Source organism: Gobio gobio (genome assembly GCF_949357685.1).
Source record: "Gobio gobio genome assembly, chromosome: 14".
NCBI lineage: Eukaryota > Metazoa > Chordata > Actinopteri > Cypriniformes > Gobionidae > Gobio > Gobio gobio.
Window position 1 is genome coordinate 3,227,134 of NC_137107.1, and position 22,749 is coordinate 3,249,882.

The 22,749-nt window shown below is 38.1% G+C and overlaps 1 protein-coding gene across 1 annotated transcript; it reads right to left on the reverse strand.

Moving 5' to 3' along the window:
- Nucleotides 1–694: 694 nt before the first annotated feature.
- Nucleotides 695–22,472, reverse strand: LOC307136879 (protein NLRC3-like). Its single transcript, XM_079834211.1, has 5 exons — nt 20,682–22,472; nt 20,068–20,241; nt 14,485–14,658; nt 7,158–7,331; nt 695–1,176 (listed from the first exon to the last, which is right to left on the reverse strand). The coding sequence occupies exons 1-5, from the start codon at nt 22,271–22,273 to the stop codon at nt 1,170–1,172; spliced, it is 2,121 nt and encodes a 706-aa protein (XP_079690337.1). The 5' UTR covers nt 22,274–22,472; the 3' UTR covers nt 695–1,169.
- Nucleotides 22,473–22,749: the final 277 nt, after the last annotated feature.

Consider the following 22,749-nt stretch of genomic DNA (forward strand, 5'->3'; position numbering starts at 1 on the left):
TCACAGTTTTTTATAATTTACATTTACACTTACAATTTACAATTTGGCCTGTGTGCAATCGAATGCTGTGCGCTGTGAATTTGCAGTTTTTTTTTGGATTCCTCTGTTGGAGTCTTATTCATCTGTCAGTCAAACTATTCAATTCTAAAGCAGAGAACCTATTGCAAAGCACTCAATGTTTTTCTTCAGGTTGAATAACTTAATTTTTTCTTCAAGGAACAGATCATCATCTCTGATAAGAACTCTAAGATTTCTTGTGTTAAAAAAAAAAAAAAAAAAAAAAAAATATATATATATATATATAATATTAAGGTAACACTGTACAATAAGGTTCATTAGTTAACATTAGTTAACAACATTAGTTAACATTAACTAATAATGAGCTGCACTTTTAAAGCATTTATTAATCTTTGTTAATGTTAATTTCAACATTAACTAATGCATTATTAAAATCTTGTTAACATTAGTTAATGCATTGTGAACTAATATGAACAAACCATGAACAGCTGTATTTTTTTTTAAAACAGATGAGCTAATGCTGAACAGAGGTGTTGTTCATGGTTAGTTCATGTTAACTAATGCATTAAATAATGTTAACTAATACAACCTTGTTGTAAAGTGTTACCAATATTCATTTGAGAGTAGTTTGCATTTGGGGAATAAAGTACAACAAAAAAGGAAAGAATGTTTGCTTAAGTTTATAAATAACTTTATTTGATCTAAGTGGTAAACCCTCATTTGTGGCTAATCTAAAAACAAAAAGAGAAAAGTTATAACATAGAGATGAAGGCCACGATAGTCCACATGGAGACAAAGACCACATAGAGATGAAGGCTATGATAGGCCACAGACAAATTCATGAAAGGCTATAGAGACTAACGAAAACAGGATCGATGAGTAGTTGCTGAGCATTTGAGTTATTTTGAGTCAGATCTTGCTTGTAACTAGAATGCTGAGTATGATCATGTACACAGCACCTTGATAGAGGATGCCGACTCCACACATTGAGCTGTGTTCGTAGCAGCATCAATCCAAAAGAATGTCCTATGCATAGATAAGTTGGAGAACAGCAGTTCTTTGCATCTGCAGTTAGGAAGATTCTAAACCATTGGGCGTGACTCCCGCTCACAGCTTTATAGAAACTCTGCCGATAGATCTCCATATAACCGTCAGAACCTGCCGAGAGAACAAACAAGAACAGCATGACAGATAAGTAAAAGATGCCCTTGCAGAAGGATAAAAATGTTTTATGTGATAATGCTTTACTAAATAACCATAGCTAGCTATTGAACCCTGCAAAGCTACCAACCTTTGAAAAAAATAATCAATGCGAGTGTCATCATTTGATACCTTAAGCCAGGTTCATACTGAGCAATTTTGGCCATGATGTGGCAGTCTGAGACAAATAATTGCAATCACAAAAGATTCCTTTGACCCTGAATCTGATGTCTTTGATAGAGTTTGACATGCTCACCACAGCCGATTAATAACTGTTGTGAAACATAAATTCACTGAATGTGAATGGGTTGATGTAAAACTCTGGACATGTTTTCTTGTGTGTGTCCAGTTTTTTTTTTGGAATGAACATTGTCGTGTTCATGTGCATACAGTCTGAAAATCATCAATAACGATAACTATTATTAAGTCACACGTGTGTCAGCTTTATTGAAGAGAAAAAGCTCGCTGCGAGCGGGTCCTTGTCATTTGGCCCGGGAATCAATAAGCATGTGCAGACTGCGAGTCAATAGTCAATGCTATATTTGGTACCAGCTGATAGGCAGCCATTTTAAAACACTCCCCTGCATATTTGTGCTAGTCTCTGAAGACTGTTGAGAGTTGGCATTTACGACGCGTTTTGCAGTATTTAGCATAGCCAATGACAGACATCTCTGTTGAGCGCTTGAATGCAATGCCCAATTGGATGAGTTTACGTAAAACACAGAATACACAATCAAGATCAGGTGGTTCAGCACTTGTTCACTGGCTAAATTCTGCCTCCTAGAGAATACATTCAACCAATGAAGAGTAGAACATGCAATAGATTCATGGTGCAGTGCAGTCAGATTAGACAGTTTTGTAGGAGTTTAGTTGAACTGAAGCATTTAACAGTTTCCATGCATTTATAAAGGGAGCGCACTTTGCTTGCTTACTGTATTCATAAAAGATTTGAATTATGTTCCCACGCTTCGATTTCAGTTGCTATACGGGATGCAATCTTTGTGTAAATGGGTCGGATTGAGTACGGAATTAAATGAGTGCGGCTGTCGAATAACAAGTCAAACCTTGTTGTGTATACAAACTTTTGATATACACGAAATATGGTGCTGTGAGCTTTAGCGAGAATACACATTTCTCTTCTATTCATAATCGTAACCAAGTGAGATGAAACAATATATATTATATAGTTACGAAAATAGACAAAGGCACCCAGATATCACAGTAGCTATTAAAACGTAGGTAGAGACATATTTACTGAAGTAACACGAAGACGAAAGCACACAATTACTATATATGGTCTGTTTGGAAATAAAGCGTATATTTATAGTGCAACATGCAACGACAGGTAAAACATGGTACTCACTATAAATTTGTCGACCCAAAATTGGTTCTGAGGCTGTATCTTGGCCAAACTTTGATCAATCAAAACGAAAATTGGTACACTTGATCGGACCCATGATCTAAGGGTCCATTCCATATTTGGTAGCAGCACCACCTATAGATCTAAACCTCATGCTAGTTATACAATATAGAATATAGTGTTTCGACTCACTATAAGTCTCAACCATAAGAAATATTGGCATTAAGTTAGCTTTGCATGATAACCTGGTTAATCTTTTTGCTAAATCATTCTCATACTGAAACCTCTGCTCAGCAGGCTGTTGAATGTGCATGAGCGATAAGCTCAATGTGTTACGTCACGGATTTTGACTGCATCATGTCGTGGGTTTGAAACTCAGTGTGACCCATGCCCTGACTGCAAGAGGTACATTGGCAGGATATGATGCAGAAGTTGCATCTGTTCCAGGCATTTTGCCTAAGAATGAATTCATTGGACACTATTAAATACAACATGCAGTGCATTTTTGTACAAATTCATTGTTCTTCTTCTTGAATGGTAGTCAATGGCACATTGGTTAATGGCACATTCACGATTCATGCTTCTTTCTCGACTTTCTGCATTCACATGAAGTGTGTAAAGAGTAAAGATTATGCTCTGAATTTTGGCCTGAACCCAAAGTATCCCCCCTGTGATAAAGATAGTCTAGAACTAGACTGTATTGTATTATGGATTGTGTTGACGTCTAATAAGAGTTTATTAAAATCAAAGTGAGGAGATGGGGTGGTGGAGGGATGCTAGAATAAAAACGGTCAACGAAAGAAGGCAAATCTGCTGTATATATACACACACCTCTTATTGTTGATTAAATTGATTAGCTTAATGTGCCCCACTCATGTTTAATTAGGTTTAATTATCTGAGCGTGCTCCACTTGTGTTTAATTCGGTTTAATTATCTGAACGTGCTCCCCCCTGAAATTTGTTAATAAAACATCACATAGGCATCACTGGTGCTGCTCTTCAGTGGTTAACTTCATATCTATCAGATAGACAGCAGTTTGTTAGGATAGGTAAGGATCAATCCCATACCGTTACTATCTCTCATGGTGTACCTCAAGGTTTTGTACTTGGTCCTCTTTTATTTCTCATTTATGTGCTGCCATCATGGTCTCAACTTTCATAGTTACGCTGATGATATTCAAATTTATTTCACGGTTAAACGGTTTTATTAGCTTAATGCTGATAAAATGCTGAAATCCTGTTGATTGGCCCTAAATCCCAGAAATTACCCCGACATGACATTTTCACTGACTACATTTACATGGACAGCAGTGATCTAATTATTGACCTTACTCTGAATAAGACAATATTCTGATTTAGGCGTTTACATGAGTTGCTTTTAGAATATGCCGTTCATGTTCCCGTTTTACATGTTATAGAACATCGCTCGATTAATGGCACGTCATTACGTCCCCATGCCACGCTACGCTGTCCAATGTCCAATCATAGCGTGACTTTGGCAGGCCTTTAAAAATCAATGGGCTCAGGCAACCCACTGTAACTTTACCTGCGCAGTTTCGCTGTTGGACAGTGTTACTTAATAAAAAAGTTTTTAATGTAATTATATATATATTTACGTTGTTTTATTTTTTGTAATATTCTATATTGTCTCTTTCAGTTCTTTTGAAGAGACACTGCCCATCTTGCCTCCTTCTTGACAGCTTACATTTCGAATAATAACAATAAGTTTTTATCTGTAATCCCAGATTCATAATTGTCTGCTTACAACAGCGGACGGGAACCTCTAGGCTAGCGAGCCATATGGCCATTCAGTGAACGCTTGTGGCTCGACGGCAGAAAAAACAATCCAAACAATCACGATTTTGAAACCTTTCATCATTAATCAAAGCTATTATTTGAAATGTAGGCTGTCAAGAAGGAGGCAAGATGGGCAGTGTCTCTTCAAAAAAAACCCCAGAAAGACAATATATAATATTACAAAAATAAAACAACGTGTAGGCCTATATATACATTAATTATATTTATTATATTATATTTTAAACTGTGGGTGGTAGGGCTTTTAGTGTTATAGGCCCAAGCTATGGAATAAGCTGCCCCCGAATCTTCGTTCCGCACCTACTCTACAGACCTTTAAGTTCCCACCTTAAAATGTATCTGTTCTCTATGCTCAGTAAATAATTATTTACCTCTCTACTTCTCTTATTCTCTGATTACTTTATTGTATTTAATGTTCTCTTTGATTTTATAACTTCTTATGTTAATTATCTGTAGTTATTTGTTTATTTGTAATAATAAGCAGGCTGACTGAAACTTTGTTTGTCTATTGATTGTGCTATTGTACTACTATGTGTAGCGACCTTGGGTTCTTGAAAGGCACTGTCAAAAATAAACATGATTATTAGTATTATTCAACATCTTACATTAAGACTCTGTCCATTAGAGTAGTGGCCATTTTGAAAAGTACAGTATTCAGTTTTTTCTCTTCTTATGAAAATGTTGCCCAATTCTTAGGAAAATTGGCTTAGATGATCTTTGTACAGACCTGCACAGAAATGACTGAACATATTTTTGACATTTGCTACCATTCCTGAGAAATAACTTTCTGAAGTTGACTGTCACTGTGTTTGTTGTCATATGTGCCTAAATGCTTGCTGTGCTTGCTTAGCTGCTGTGCTTACAGTACTTGCTGAGCTGTTGTGCTTGCTGTGCTGCTTTTTTTTGCTGTATTGCTGTGCTTGCGGTGCCTTCGGGGGTTGGCCCCAGATTTCTGCTTGCAGCTATTATTAGGGACCAAGCACCGAAGGTGAGGACGCACCTATTGTAATCATTAGATTTCTTATTATACCGCCATGGAAGTCTATGGCAGCCCATAGAACCGCTTGCGGGAAAGTTATTGGCACACAGATAGAGGACAGTCTCAACTGTCAGTGTAGCAAATTTGGAGTCTCTAACTCAATCCCTCTAGTGCCACCACCTGTCCAAACTTTCACTTATGGTTATATTAAGAACTTTTGAAACATAAGGGATAGAAAAATGTGTCCTCCGATTCCTTGGCTCAAGCCAATTCGCCCCTCCATTTTGAATAATCAGAAAAAAATACTTTTTCGAACTCCTCCTAGGCGTTGCTCTGATATTCACAAAAAATACTTTTTGCAAACTCTTATAACTTTGGGTGTGGTCAACTTATTTTCATGGGAGTAACTTTTTTCCCCTCCTGAATCCTTCCTGAGTCCAACGATACCAAGCATGCCAGGTTTCACCTTATGGTTTGTGCAGCGTTGTGATTAAGTGCTTAAAAAACATTTGCGTATATGTCCGAAACCGTTACAATACAAGTTGATTAGCTAGATGGTAGTCCAAATGTCAAAATTTTGAAAGGAATTGGCTAAATTTTTTTTGAATATAAATGTCTATAACTCAAAAATAAAATAAGATATTGTCACCAATATCCCTTATTAAGTACAGTCACACATACTCTAAAAAATGCTGGGTTAAAAATAACCCAAGTTGGGTTGAAATGGACTAACCCAGCATTTGGGTTGTTTTAACCCAGCGGTTGGGTTAAATGTTTGCTTAAAACAACCCAATTGCTGGGTTAGTCCATTTTCAACCCAACTTGGGTTATTTTTAACCCAGCATTTTTAGATTGCAGCAGCTCTTCTGCCACTCACTGAGAGGGGTGTGTTCCGGCTGGAAAGTGACGTCCATGCATACCCTCTATAAAGCTGCATTTGGATCCTCAGCCTTTGTGTTTCAGAGCAGTTTGTGACATTAGCATATCACTTAATTATTTATGAATGTATAGTCATGTAATAGGAAATGTAAATTATTAATTCATCTACCAGTAACTTATAAGTGACTTATAACTAAATGTTATTATAAAGTGTTACGAGTTTGGGTATCTTGATGATCACATTATTTAATATATATGCATATGATTACATAGTGCTTCTTCACCTGTGTTTTGATCAGGAGATTCTGTACTCTTTCAGAAGATGTGTAATAGCGCCCCCTACCGTATAACGGTGAAAACATGGAAAGTCATACATTTCCATCAATGGCGAAGAGAGTTAATGTGCTGCCTTCATTTAAACACACACACACACACACACACACACACACACACACACACACACACACACACACACACACACACACACACACACACACACACACACACACACACACAAATTAATGTCCCATTTACACCTAATGTTGTCAGGTCTTCTTAGTTAAATAAACATTACATGAAACAGAGAAACCAAATACAGTTTGTATTTTTACATTAACTATGTAATTAAGGTTCTATTCATATATATATATATATATATATATAGTTTTTTTTTTTTTTTTTTTTTTTTAAATGAGTGCTTTATACATTTGTTAATGTCACATTTTGTTATATTTGTGTTGTTTTTTTTATCCTAATATGGATACTTTTCTCATCCAGTTTTTTGAGGAGGCTCTGTCTCCCTTGCCTCCTCGGAGGAAATGCCCCTGGTAAATATTACCAAGAAATTAAACTAAGAAGAAAAAACGTTCAATGAAAATTCAAACATTTCTAATCATCACAACTCACCGAAGCGTCTCCAGTTTATAATGTGGATCATCCTTCAGATCAGAGAGCAGCTGCACATCAGAGTCACTTAGTTTACTTCCAGAAAGATACAATGTTCTCAGGTGTGAGGGGTTTGATCTCAGAGCTGAAGCCAGAGCAGCACAACCTTTATAAGTGACATCACATTGTATCAACCTGTAGAGAAAAATTACACTCTTCAGGAACTTCACAAACAAAAAGAGACTTAATCCACAGCCTGTTTTGTCACCAGTATTATTTTCCATGTGCACTAATGATTGTGTTTCGCACAGTGAATCAGTTAAAATGTTTAAGTTTGCAGATGACACTACAATAATTGGTTTGATAACAGACAGTAATGAATATAGAAAGGAGGTATCGACACTGACTGAATGGAGTTACACCCACAATTTGAAATTGAATGTTCAAAAAACAAAGGAAATGGTGTCTGATTTTCAGCGGAGAGAAAATTCTGTTATGCAATTAACTATTAATAATAAAATGTTGATAGTTTTATATTTCTTGAAACAACCATTTATGCATCGCTGAAGTGATAATGAAGATTTATTCGGTTACTAAACAGCAAACGGAAGTGGCATGATAACTAAAGAAGCATTATCAAGCAATCCCATCAGAGACGGAGAAAAGTTTTGGCATATCTAAAGCTGCTATGTCCAGGTTTTACAGACAGTTACTCCAGTTTTATGGGGATTTTTGCAATCAAAATGACTGATTTTGTGGTGGTAGGTTTCAGATATTTGCGAAAAATTTGTTTTTTTTATAATTAGGATACCACATTTACCATATTATGTTAGATGCACAATAGTCATACATGCAAATTGCACAAATCTTGTTTATTTTGATATCTTACTAAAAAAAAAGGCTAGTCCAGTGGTGTATTATCTAGCTTTAATATGATCGCTTAGGGTGGGAAATATGACCAGAAGTAATGCACGGATTCAATACTGACACACATCCCAAACTTGTTCTCTCAAGACATAACCTCCAAGATTGACATTTAGGCTTACGTAATTATTCAAGTGCAATAAGCCGAGAAATAGAACACATTTTTGTATACTCGCACAATTGCTGACAGGCGGCAAACCTCCGCAGCCAGTCTGACATCGGTCAGTGTGGCAGTACCGAATTGAGTTTGTGGTATACAGCGTTTTTATTCATTCTTTTTTTAAGTGCTATCATTTGGTCATTCATCCATCTTGCGTAATCACTTTGCCCGGTCCTTGGCACTTGTAGAGATGTGAGATGGCAGGGTAAAAAGTTAAAGGTTAAAGGTTTGATTTTGCTTTCACACAGACCACATTCTACGCATGCACCGCAACGTCTGTATCCTCGTGAAATTAATGCATTACAACCTAAAATAAATTAGGGATGGTTCAATTAGATGATATTATTTATTTTAGTAATTAAAATTATTTTTGCGGTGAAATTACAAATTATGCAGGGTCGCAAAATAATGCGTAATTTTGTTGATATTGCGTTGTATTCAGCGATCATGTAATTGCGGAAATTTGAAGGGACTGTATAGAGCTGTGATTGAATGTGTGTTGACTTTCTCAATAATAGTGTGGTTTGGCAGCTCCACTGTCCAGAAGAAAATTCAGTACCCTTTCAGTCAGTCACTACATGTTACATCAGTGACTGATGTAATGGGGGTCTCGCTAGAGAGCCCTATCACCTTCGGGTATTAGAAAATGAGCCATTGGTATGGGAATACCATGGGTCTGCGGAATTTGCATCGTGAACTTCGACCAACCACGTGGGTATAAAAGGAGCCGTGAGTGCAATCTCGCATTATGTTTCTGCTTTGGAGCCGAAGTGTTTATGTGCTTCTCTTAACCTATGGAAGGATATAGTGGACAATTTTCAAAAGGAATTGTTCAATTTGTGGACGCATAAAATGTGACATTGAAAATTGCGCATTGCCGTTTGCATTTTGGTTAACATGAACGCACAACGACTGACAAATTTCAAATGGAAAAGCAAAGTCTGTTTGCAATTGCATTTCCAATGTCTTACGAGTTATGACCCTGCCATTTTGGAATAGCAATAGAAAATCATCTATTTGCTATTTCATTTCCTCCGTGTCCTGCCACAACCTGCACACAATTCAAATGGAATTGCAATCCCCTTTGCACTTGCATTTCCGATGTCTAACACAGTCAACTGTCAATCAGGCTTGAGGGAGGTGGGGGGGCCGGTATTTATTGATGTAGTCAAATGGGAAAATAGCAGACTCTCCCCCATGCAGAGGAGCTCTTTTCTCAGTAAGTAAATAGTCTCGGACACCATGTACACGCAGCTTACAAGCGAGTGTGTCAATTCGAGGGCAAGAATGCGTTTCCACTCAAATGGTTAAGAAGCTCCTGGGACATATGGCATCAGCAGCGGCGGTCACTTTGCTGAAGGTCAAGCATGTACTAGTCCGTTCAGACAACACAGCGACAATAGCATACATCAACCATAGAGTCTATGCTCCTGCTGTATATCACAGCCTGCCATCTCCTCTTATGGAGTCAGAAGCATCTGAGGTCACTTCGAGCCGTTCACATCCCGGGAGAGCTGATTCGTGCAGCCAACGAGCTCTAATGGCCATGTCTTAGGGAAAAGACTCTATCCCCAGACGGTTCAGCTGATTGGGAACAGTTCGGTGACGCACAGGTAGATCTGTTTGCCTCTCCAGACACTTCTCATTTCTGCTGGTTTTACTTCTTGACTGAGAGGACCCTTGGCATGGATGCGCTAGCGCATAGCTGGCCGCGGGCCTACGCAAGTATGCATTTCCCCCAGTGAACCTGTGCAAGATTAGGGAGGACGAGGAACAGGTCCTTCTGGTTGCGCTGTTTTGGCCCAACCGGACTTGGTTCTCGAACTGGTGCACACTTTGGCACCCGCGTTCTGACCTTTGGAACCTGTACGTGTGGGTTCTGGATGGGACGCGGAAGGTTTGAGTAACCTACCACCTCAGGTGGTGGCTACCATCACTTCACCTAGGGCCTTGTCTACTAGACAAGCCTATGATTTGAAGTGGAACCTCTTTGTCACCTTGTGTTCTTCTTGCAGAGAAGATCCCAGAAAATGCCCGACCGGGTCGGTGCTCTTCTTCCTCCAGGAAGCGTTGGAATGAAGTCTGTCTCCTTCCAGCCTTAAGGTTTATGTGGCGGCGATCTCTGTGCATCACGACCTTCTGGATTCTAAGATGGTAGGACAGTATGACCTGGTCGCCAGGTTCCTGAGAGGGGCAAGGAGGCTTAATCCACTTTGTCCTCCTCAGATGCCCTCTTGGCACCTCACAGTAGTTTTATCTGCTCTGCAGATGACGCGCTTCGAACCATTGCATTCAGTAGAGCTTAAATACCTCTCTGTGAAACTGCACTCCTGATTGCTTTGGCCTCCATCCAAAGGGTAGGGGACCTGCAGGCATTTTCAGTTGACGAAGCATGCCTGAAATTTGGGCCGGCTAACTCTCACGTGATCTCGAGACCCTGGCCTGGATATGTGCCCAAGGTTCCCACCACTCCCTTCAGGGACCAGATTATGACCCTGCAAGCACTGCCCCTGGAGGAGGCAGACCCAGCCTTGGCACTGTCATGAATATGAAGGAGTTTTTATACATGTTCATGGCAACTGTCATTAAGTGTCATTCGCTCAATTATTTAATTTTTAATGAAAAGATGACATTATTTGAGATGTCTTAGTTATGACAACTTGACATAAACCAATACATCATAACCTGTTAGTGTCTTTGTCATGAAAAATTGACATTATCAAGACAACATAACCTGTCATAAACATGACATAGCAGATTAATTATCAAACTTAAGTATTAAAATATTAAATATTATCCAAATTAAGTGTTAATACTCTGTCAAATTATTTTATATAAGTATCATGAATATTTTCCTTGACCTAAACTACAGTGGTACAAGTTGAATTTGTCATTAAAATGTCATTAAGTGTCAATACTCTGTCAAATTATTTTATAACAGTGAAAATTCACCTCAAAATGATAGAGTGGCACCACTGGTGAGGTGTACGCCATTATGATGGTGTCTTAGCTAGACTTATCCATGATGTAAAAAAGCATTTCAAGAAAATATAAATGTGTGGGATGCTGTAATTAACTGTTAAGGAATTTTTTTTTAAAAACATGAACTGAAAAATATTCACAACGCTGTTATAAAATAATTTGACAGAGTATTAACACTTAATGACATTTTAAATGACAAATTCAACTTGTACCACTGAAAAAAAGATTTATGACAGGTTATGTTGTCTCGGTAATGTCAAGTTGTCTTAATTATCTTTGCATTAAAAATGACATAATTGAGCGAATGACACTTAATGACAGTTGTCATGAACATGCATACAAACTCCTTCATGTTCATGACTAGTGTCATGTCATGATTATGAAGGTGTCATGTCAGTCTTATGCACACCCCTTCAAGTAAAGTGTTAGCCATAGTTTAACCATGGTATTTGTGGTAAAACTGTGGTTATATAAATGGTAATCAATTAGCCAAAAAAACATGGTTGCTACATTTTTACTACAATAAAACCATGATCATTTTTTGTAAGGGTGCTCCCTAGGGGTGAAGGCACACTCCACTCAGAGTGTTGCTTCCTCCTGGGCTCTAGTGCAGGGCATCTCGTTAACAGACATCTGTAGAGCTGCAGGCTGGGCGACACCTAACACATTCACGAGATTCTACAATCCGTGTAGAGCCTGTGTACTCGCTCCCAGTGGCCAGTAAATAGGACCTGCTCTGTGTCATCACTTGCTGTGCCATTCCACTCCTGGGACTGGATACGTGTTCTATTTTTACTCAAGTGAGTTCCTCCAGCACTGTTGATGCTGACACCAGAGTGCACGCCCGGTTGGTCAGCCCTCGTGTTAGGCTAGGTGCCTCCATGTGCATTGTTCCCCACTTGGGCAACCCCCACATGTGTATTTATTTACAACATATTTAATAGTATGTTGTCATGTTGGCCAGAGAACATTCCATATTCTGACTGTTTGTATCTAATATGACTTCTGATTTGTAATGTTGCCTGAATAATAATCATTCACTGTTTGTTCGTTTGGCCAGAGAAGAACTGGCACCCCGACTGAGCCTGGTTTCTCCCTAGGTTTTTTTTTCCATTCTGTCTCCTGATGGAGTTTGGGTTCCTTGCCACCGTCACCCCTGTTGTCTTTGGCTTTTGGCTTGCTCAGTTTGGGACACTAATTATTTAATTATATCACTTTCTATTAACCCCTAGGAGTCTGAGCTCTTTTGGGGCCCTATAGAAGTTTTGACATGCTCTGACATTTGTTTTTTTTCAGTTGCTTATAAACATAGGCAAAAGTGTAATTACACTGTATTCAGCACAAACTGGGCTACCATAATATCTAAGCAACATCTATGTACATGCTTGTATTTTTGAGAGAATAATGTTTATGCATGGTTTTTGAAAAAAAAAATTGTTTTAAAATGAAGGCCTCAAAACACAGAATAGATATGTTGAGCCTACTCATTCACATAAAACAATACACTGATTTAAAATTTAGCTTACCACAATCAGCTGCTGAATACGTTGCGGCACTGCTGTTCATTTATGTCAGTGCATTGTTTTATGTGAATGAGTAGGCTCAATGATTCTCAAAAAGGCTAGGCAAATACACCAATTAGTCAAAAGTCTTGTGGACCCATATCTATTGTGTGTTTTGAGGCCTTAATTTTAAAACAGATTTTTTTTTTTTTTTTTCAAAATCCACGCATAAACATTATTCGCTCAAAAATACACGCATGTACATATACCCCCCCCCCCCCAATTGGTTTACATTATTTAACACCTTACATTTCAATGTTTCTTTAGAAATATGTCTCATGTTTGTGTGATAAGTTTTCACTAAGCTACAGGTCATTTTCTGAAGACAATCAGATTAGACATCATTGAGAGAGAGGCTGCAGATTGCGCATCATGTTTGTTTTCTTTATTTTGCAAAAAGCACAACATTTTGTTTTTATTGTGACTGTACACAAAAACATTTAAACTTAACAGATTATAATGATGTATAAAACTTGCCTGAATGATAAAAAAACGACAGTTTTTTGAGTCTCTTTGGCACTGATAAGAAAAAAAGCGATCGTGGGTTAAATTATGTTGCATTATTTTCCTGTTACCATTGTGAAGCTGCTTTGAAACAATCTGTTCTAACAAACCCCCCAACTCAGCCTAGTTGGGTTTTTTTTTCTCCATTCTGTTTCCTTGCAACTGTTACCTCTGTTGGCTGTTAGCTTTTGACTTGCTTAGTTGAGGACACTAATTATTCAACTATATTACTGATCTGCATTGACAACATTGCATGAGAATTGAGCGGAGCTCGATAATGAAATCACTCTTTTCTCCAGAACGGCTGTACAGCCGAAACAAATTTTGTTGAATTATTTTCCTGTATCACTGTAAAGATGCTTTGAAACAATCTGTATTGTAAAAAGCACAATATAAGTAAAGGTGACTTGATTTGTTTATCTTGTTGCCAGAAGGTTTTTTGTACCCTGTAATGCAGAGGTGTCCAAACCTGTTCCCGGAGGGTCACTGTCCTGCAGAGTTTAACTCCAACCCTATTTAAACACCTGAATAAACTAATCAAGTTCTTCAAACTGACTAGAAACTTCCAGGAGAATGTGTTGGAGCTGGTTGGAGCTAAATTCTGCAGAACATCACCCTGAGGAGCAGGATTGAGCTCACCTGCTGTAATGGATTATAATACACATGTAAGATTTTGAAAGTTTCAACTCAAATAAATAATTTTCACAAAATTATTCATTTATAGGGAAAAGACATGTAATATGTTTTATTACTTGTGTATTTTATTCCTTAAATTATTGTCTTGTTTAAGCTTGTTCATTTGTCTTGGTTAAAATCTGCTTGCTATGAACATTTTTACTTTGCAGAAGAATTGGGTTTCATGAAAATAAAATATTTCAACTCAAATCAATATTTTTTATCTAGTAATTTTCTTATGTGGCAAATAGATATATAATAATATACATTCAAACAGTTCTCATTACAAAATAAATCTGACAGGCTGATCAGAGGTGTCTTTATTACCCTGATTGCACAGCTAACTACAGTTTATCCATCACATAAGTATTAGTAATAGAAACTGTCAAAAACTTTGGAAAGAATCTAATGAAGATTAAATAACAAAATTATCTATCAGACAATTTTTAAAAGTCTTAGACATAGTTTTTAGTGTATTATGTTCAATATTGACCATGTGAAGAAAAGGGAGGAGAACGTTGACACATTTATATAATCTTACCACAGTATCTCCAGTTTACAGTGAGGATCCTTCAGTCCACCGGAGAGCAGCTTCACTCCTGAGTCTCTTAGTGTATTTCCAGTCAGATTCAGTTCTCTCAGGTGTGAGGGGTTTGATCTCAGAGCTGAAGCCAGAGCAGCACATCCTTCGTCTGTGACATCACAAAACCTCATCCTGTAGACAACAATGACACTCTTCAGTCTCTCAGTTCAGGATCTACAGCTAGTATAAGCAGGAACTTCCCAATCTGTCCAGTCTAAGGTTCAGACCTGCTTATAAATGCTGCTTGAGGGGATTGTTTTAACTTTCATACAAATATTATATGTAAATAACCATAAGTATATTTTGTTACTGAAAAATGTGATTGTGTTTTATTTAGAATTTTTTTCCACTGAACTGGTTGACTTCCGGTCTTAGGCTATGCGTTTTTTTTTTTCCTTTGGAAGCGCGCGCGCCCTGGCTAGCGCAGTTCATAGCATGTAGCTTATCCCAAATACAGCAATAACTTCGACACAGAGCCTTGGTAAACATTGAAATCATACTTACAGCACCTCTGAAGAGGCAAAAGGTATGTTAAACAAGTTGAGATATGAGCATTTTGTCTGTTAATATGTTTGTTGTGCACAAATGTAAGACAGCACAATGTGAACAAAGTAAACTGATTAGTTGCATGTTTTTGTATACATTTCAGCTCTTACGTTGGTGATATGGTGAATGGATAAAGGTTCATAAAGGATTAAACATAAAACCATCAGTAAGAGTCTCATCCTTGTTCGGGGGGCATGTAACATAATATATTATGTAAAATTATATCAGACAATTTGCTCAAAAAGGAAATATTAATAATTAATCAAAACTCATATTTTATTATAAATATTTGGTTCAGTTAATCAAATTAACTTCATGTTAAATAATTAATATAATGATCAATGAATCTGTTCGTCCAGCGAACACTCATTATTGATTGGCCATATTTTCAGTGGCCACAGAAAAATAACTCTTTCGTAGCATGTAGCCATGATCTTATTGTTAAATTGCAGGGGTGTGACGAGATCTCGTGAGACTAAACTGTGATGAGATTTCTCGTCGAGGTGAAAATCTTGTCATGACCCTAGTGTGAGGGTGCACGTTAGGATAGAATATATCAACGCTACGTTTACATTACGCATCCACTCTAGTTTTGCTTTTTATAGAAATAAAAACAATTTAATTCGGGTAGATAACAGTCGCTTCAATTCCATCAGCTCATCCAACACGAGCTGTTCAAGTCGTACATAGTGTGCAGCACTGATCACATACCGAGAAGACATTGACTGATTGAGCGAGTGTTATGAGTGTGTGTTACGTGTTAGTGAAGCGCTTGCATTGAGCATGTGTTACGAATGTGTGTTACATGTTAGTGGACTGGACCGTGGTGGAGGATTCATTGCGCAGCAGAAGCGTCAGACTTATATTTTAAAATGGGCATTCAGCACCACCGCTCCCTATTCCCAAAGTATGCACGATCGCGAAATTGAAAGTGAAAATAAACGGGAGCGCGCATTCAAATGCAATTTCAATACGTTACCGCTGTTTGAATGCGGCTCCCTGAGGCACGCAAATATCTCCCAATATAAAAGCTATCTCGTTGTAACCATCTCTTAGTTCTGTATCATGCTTGAAGAAAAAGCTGGTCTCTATTTGCACATTGAATATTGAGTACTTTGATTATGGTATTATGGTTATTGTTTGCACTTAATATCTATGATCAATTTGTGGGAAGGAGTTCAGTTAGGAGGTCAAAAGAAGCTCATGTGCAGTTCTAAGGTCTGAAGAGACAATCATACAGGAGAGAAGCCAGTCAGTTGAGTTTTTGGCAAAACCTTTACAGTGCTTGTTGTCTTTTACTGCATATGATAATAACTTACTCAGAAAGTAGAACTGAAATGACATTCATTACAAGATGATGAGTTAAAACATTTCAAATGCACCTGCAAACATTTTTTTGTAGTCATGTATTTCATCATTGAGGATTTCTTAAAAATACTGTGTAAAAATCTTGTCTTAAAGTTTATTGAACTAAAACATGAACACAAAACTAATCTAAAAAAAAACACATACACACAAGCAGTGCTTGAAGTAGGGCAGTACTCACCAGTACACCATATCGGCACCTCTGCTGTTTACTCTTAAGCGCACCTGCACCTTTTCTTGCGTACTGCTACTTCTCGCCTTTATGAAGGACGCCCACATGTGTAATTAAGTGGCGCGCAAATCATTGTAGGTGCATTCACCATCGCGCTTCAAAAGTGTTAAGCCTTGTTTATACTTTCGTCTGGCTCCACAAAGCCAAGCAAAATGGGATCTCGCGCTCTCAACGCGCATGACCGCCCACTCCGCGATGACGTAAATGTTTGCCTCGCGCACCCTCGCGCTCTTGCGGACCCAGGGTGCGTCTCGATCAGCTCCCTAGTTCAGTAGTCAGGGCACTGATCAGGGAATCAGCCCATTGACTTATGTCCTTATCAGTGCCCTGACTACTGAACTAGGGAGCTGATTAAGATGCATGCCCAGTCTATGGTGTGGACGCGTCGAGTATAAACAAAGGTTTGCACTAGCCATTCCTATGCAATGCTGATGATAAAATGTGCATCCCATTTGAATTGTAGTAAAACAATACGGAGAAAGTCAAACATGAGCTAAAACAGCCACTAAAATGACTGATGAAAAGAGGGGAAGCATCATCCTGCAAGCTTTTTAAACTCCTGATGACCACATTTACTAGAATTCATCACGTTCTATTGTATTTATTGTGGTAAATTTTGACTAGACTAGTTGTAGAATTTATAATAGATAATCATATAAGGGAATAGATTTTTCACTAAAGATGTATATTACACCTGTGGCATGTTGTAGCTATAGTCTCTAACTGTGTTGCTATTAATTTAGAAAAAAGAAAGAAAAAAGTGAACATTGGTCTGCATGGTAATGAGGAGCCGTCAATGGTCTTGCTTTGTAAATAAACCCTTATTGTAACAAATGCTATAGTTAAACAATTACAAGAACTATATGTTAGATTTAAGGCTGAGTACAATTTAGAAAGAGCTTTAAAATACGGACCTTCTTGAATTATGGACAAAACAATCCCCCCATAACCACGCCCCCAACAAAGCCCCGTCCCCTCTGGTGAGTACCGGCATTTTATTTTTTCCACTTCAAGCACTGCACACAAGTACACATACATGGAAAAAATTTATTGTGAAAGTGACTGGAAACAAAACAGAGGAATGAAGCTATGAAAAGAGTCTTTCACCTGGAAGAACCATCTGTTTCTTACTACAAGCTCCTTTGTTAACAAAGGGGTTAACAGCTTTAACTACCTACACAGCAATTTAGTATATCGTACGTTACTTGCATTTGCCTTAACGGCTGAAGAGTGTCCATATACTGTATACAGTCGCAGGAGAATGTCTTGTTTGGTTTGATGGTGCTTAAGTTGCAATCGATTTCTTCCACGTTGAATGAATAAACGATGGTAAACTTGTGGTGTTAGTTGACTCTCTTATGGTCAAAGAAGGACACCGGATGAGGTCTCACATGAACAGCAATCAGGAACAGAAGCCAGCCAGCAAGCATTACTGGAGGGAATTTTGTGTTGGCTTTTAAGTTCAACAGAGGAAGTTCAACACACCTTTGCGTTTTGGCATGACCAATGACAAGGTGTCATTCTCAAGCGAGAAAGTTCCCTTTGTTTGAAAAGATGACTCATTTGCATGATTGGAGTAAGCTGTGGTTTGTGCCCCTTTATATTCTGATAAATATAACGAACACACACTGCATTCTATGAAAAAATTATGTCCATCAAAGTGCGAGTCATTAAATGAGGAGTATTTTGATAGGGGACATCATATATGGGCAGAGATGTATAAAGTACTAGAGACACAGACTTTCAAGTACAAGTTCCTTATCAAAAAAGTGACTTGAGTAGAAGTTGAAGTGCTCTTTAAGCACCACACTTAAGTAGAAGTACTAAAGTATTCAACATTTTTTGTACTTAAGTATTGCAAGTAGTTTATTTTAAAATGTACTACTCAAGTACTGAAAGTAAAAGTACAAGTATTGTGTTATGTAGTTATTAAAGAAAGTAGTCAAAAGTTTGAACATCATATTGTTTTTATTATTTCAAATGATTAACCTAAAGGACAATCACAATGTTGGTAGGTAATTTTTCTACACATTGCCATATAAATAACCTGAAAATACTGTAGTTCATTAAGATTAAATCTTACTAACCACTCTTACTATAAAAAAAATGGGGTAAGCACACTTATATTCTCATTTCAAGAGGTGTTCTGAGTAAATGATTTGTTTGTAACACTTTACATTATGGTTTGATTTGTTAACATTACATTAGTTAATGTATTAGACTAATAACTAACATGAACTAACCATGATCAATACATTTGTTACTGTATTTATTAATCTTTGTTAATCTTATTTAATAAAAATACAGCTGTTCATTGTTTGTATATGTTAATTCACAGTGCACATTAACTATGTAAACAAATAGAGAGCAATTTGAGCGCAAGACGCTCATGTTGTTTTAAAGACAGTGAATGCGCGCGCGCGGGGCTCTCTCTCTCGCGCGCTCTCTCTCTCTCTCTCTCTCTCGCTCACTCGCTCTCTCACTCTCTCTCTCGCGCACTCTCTCTCACAGCCACGAACACTTGAAGTTGAAGGGGTGGAAGGTGGTGTTTTTGGTTTGTCCATCTTTTAAGCTGATCAAAAGGCAGAACGGAAGCACGCGCAGTCTTCTTAATCGCTTGATTCGCTCAATGATGTGCCAGCTTCATCAAACCTGCCATCTACCGTTCTGGCAGTGGTAATGTGGGTTTGGAATGGAATGATTCGTAACATTTTTATAATTGTAACGAGTAACGATGCAGCACATAAAAAAAATATCGGAGTAAAAGTATTAAACTCATCTAAAATATGTACTGAAGTAAAAGTGGAAGTAGGAGAAAAAAATAATACTCTGGTAAAGTACAGATACTGCCTTTTAGTACTTAAGTACAGTAGTGAAGTAGTTCTACTTCGTTACTATACATCTCTGTATATGGGGCTACATTCACTAGTAATTATATTATCAGGCATGCATAACACTATACAATATAAATAGACAGTATACAAACAGTAATGATACACACAAAATGTACTGGGGAAATGGATGTTCATTCATTAGACAGATTGTAAATGAATTAGTGGAGAGAATTCCACTTCTATGGGCCTGCATGTCTGATTGTTGTTGCCAATACTGTTCTCTCATTGAGAACAATCACTCTCCCAAGTGTCTTTAAGGTGTATGAGTGGAGCAAAAGGGTAATAATTCACAGTGGGGCAATCAGACATCCGAAGTTTGTCTGGGTGAGGGGTTTGATCAGTTTGTGTTTGATCAGCCCATTCATTACACTGATGAATATTAAAACAAAATCTCTAGTTCTCTGACAGGCCACGTTTAGTTGTGTTAATTTTGTTTTATTTTAAATCATTCATTAATCCCAGTAGGAGGAGAATAAGAATGTGGAGAGTTTTACACAATCTTACCGCAGTATCTCCAGTTTACAGTGAGGATCCTTCAGTCCATCAGAGAGTAGCTTCACTCCTGAAACTCCTAGCTTATTTTCATACAGTTCCAGTTCTCTTAGGTTTGAAGGGTTTGATCTTAAAACGGAAGCCAGAGTAGCACAACCTTCATCTGTGACATCAAAATAATTCAACCTATAGAGATTAAAGATGCATGGTGAACTCATACAATTTGCAATTATTGAATAAAATGTTTAAACTACAAATGTGATTTCTAGAGGCAGTAAAACATAAATACAAAAACATAATTAGAGGACTAACAGTCCTAATCATACAGCAACAATATATGGAAAAAGAAACAGTTGTTGTTTGCTGTCAGTTTTGTTTCCTGTCACATTCAATCCTTCATCACGTCTCACACACTGACCTCAACAATCGTCCAGCTCTCTCACGCACACACACAAAAACCTCCTCAGCTGCTTTAGTGAGTGTGTCTCACACACTCTCCTGCTCATTGACAGTGATGGGATTATGAGAAAACTTCCCCTTTTGTTGCTTTGGTATGAAAGCACACACTCAAATCATAAATGTGGTCATGTTTTATCAGTGTAGTGATTGTTGTCAGTGTGACTTACAGAACTGATCTGGACTCTTTAACCACAGGCAGCAGCTTCTGAAGAACTTCATCTGCTGTATTTTGTTTTCCAACAAAATATTTTAGATCAAAAACATCAGTCTTCTGCTCTGATGTCATCAACACATAAACCAGAGCTGACCACTGTGAAGAGGAGAGTTTGGTTCCCCCTATTTTTCCAGTTCTCAGATAACATTGGATCTCCTGCATCAGTGAATCATCACCCAGTTCATTCAGACAGTGGAACAGATTGATGGATCTCTCTGGAGAGGGATTCTCCCTGATCTTCTGTTTGATGTACTCAACTGTGTTCTCTCTGTAGTAGAACCAGCTTCCTGTGTGTGTCAGTAGTTCTAGTAAGGGAGTCTGATTGGACTCCAATGAGAGACCCAGAAGGAAACGCAGGAAAAGGTCTAGATGTCCATTCTTACTCTTTAAGGCTATTTTTACAACTCTATGATGCAGCTCAGATAATGAATAATATTTATTCTGGTATAAAACCTTAGACAACAGACTTGGTTTGGAGATCTGTTCAAAAGCATTTCTGTTCTCGTTTGTAAAGTAAATGTGTGCATATAGAGCTGCTAGATGTTCCTGGATGCTCAGATGAACAAAGCAGAAGACTTTCCCCTGATACAAGCCCAACTCCTCTCTGAAGATCTGAGTGCACAATCCTGAGTACACTGATGCTTCTGTCACATCAATGCCACACTCTCTCAGGTCTTCCTCGTAGAAGATCAGGTTGCCTTTCACAAGCTGCTGGAAAGCCAGTTTCCCCAGTTTGAGAATCATGTCTTCATCTTTCACTTTCTTCTCATAGTCCTTCTCATGTTTGATGTTGGTCTGAATGTTCAGGAAGTGTGTGTACATTTGAGTGAGAGTCTTGGGAATCTCTCCTCTCTCTGCTTCACTCAACATCTTCCCTAGGACAGTGGCAGAGATCCAGCAGAACACTGGGATGTGGCACATGATGTGGAGGCTCCTTGATGACTTCAGGTGTCTGATGATTGTATTGGCCAGACTCTGATCATTGATTCTCTTCCTGAAGTATTCCTCTTTCTGTGGCTCATTGAAGCCTCGTACCTCTGTTACTCGATGGACACACTCAGAGGGGATGAGATCAGCTGCTGCTGGTCTGGAGGTGATCCAGATGAGAGCAGAGGGAAGCAGATTCCCTGCAATGAGGTTCATCAGCAGCACGTTCACTGAGGCTGATTCAGATATATTACACAACCTCACATCGCTCTTAAAGTTCAGAGACAGACGACACTCATCCAGCCCATCAAAGATGAACAACACTTTATATTCTTCACTGGATAATTCCATTTCTTTTGTTTCGGGGAAAAAGACATGAAGAAGATCTGAAAGACTGAGTGTTTTGTCCTTCATCAAGTTGAGCTCTCTGAAAGGAAGTGGAAATATGAGCTGGACGTCCTGATTCTCTTTCCCTTCAGCCCAGTCCACAATGAACTTCTGCACAGAGACTGTTTTTCCAATGCCAGCGACTCCCTTTGTCAGCACAGTTCTGATGGGGTTGTCTTGTACAGGTAAAGGTCTAAAGATGTCATTGCATTTGATTGGTGTGTCCACCATTGTTGCCCTCCTGGATTGTGTCTCAATCTGTCTCAACTCATGCTCATTATTGATCTCTCCACTTTCACTCTCTGTGATGTAGAGCTCTGTGTAGATCTCATTCAGGAGTGTTGGGTTTCCCTGCTTTGATATTCCTTCATACAGACACTGAAACTTCTTCAGCAGATTTGATTTGAATCTGCTTTGGATCAGTTGAGAGTCATTACTGAAAGATTAAAATAACAGATTACAACATGAATTAAAAATGTGAAAGTGATAGTAAAATAAAAAACACTGTATTATACTAAAAGTAAATGCTATTGTGACTACAGTGAGTTGGTATATGTGGTACAAAGCATGAATGTAAAAAAATAATTGGGGTTTGAGGGATGAAATGAAAAGGCATTTCTAACTGTCTATCTGAAAATAGAGGAAGAAACAACACACATCCAAATTCTTTCCAACTGGTGCAGTTTTATTTGTGAAAATAAAGGAAA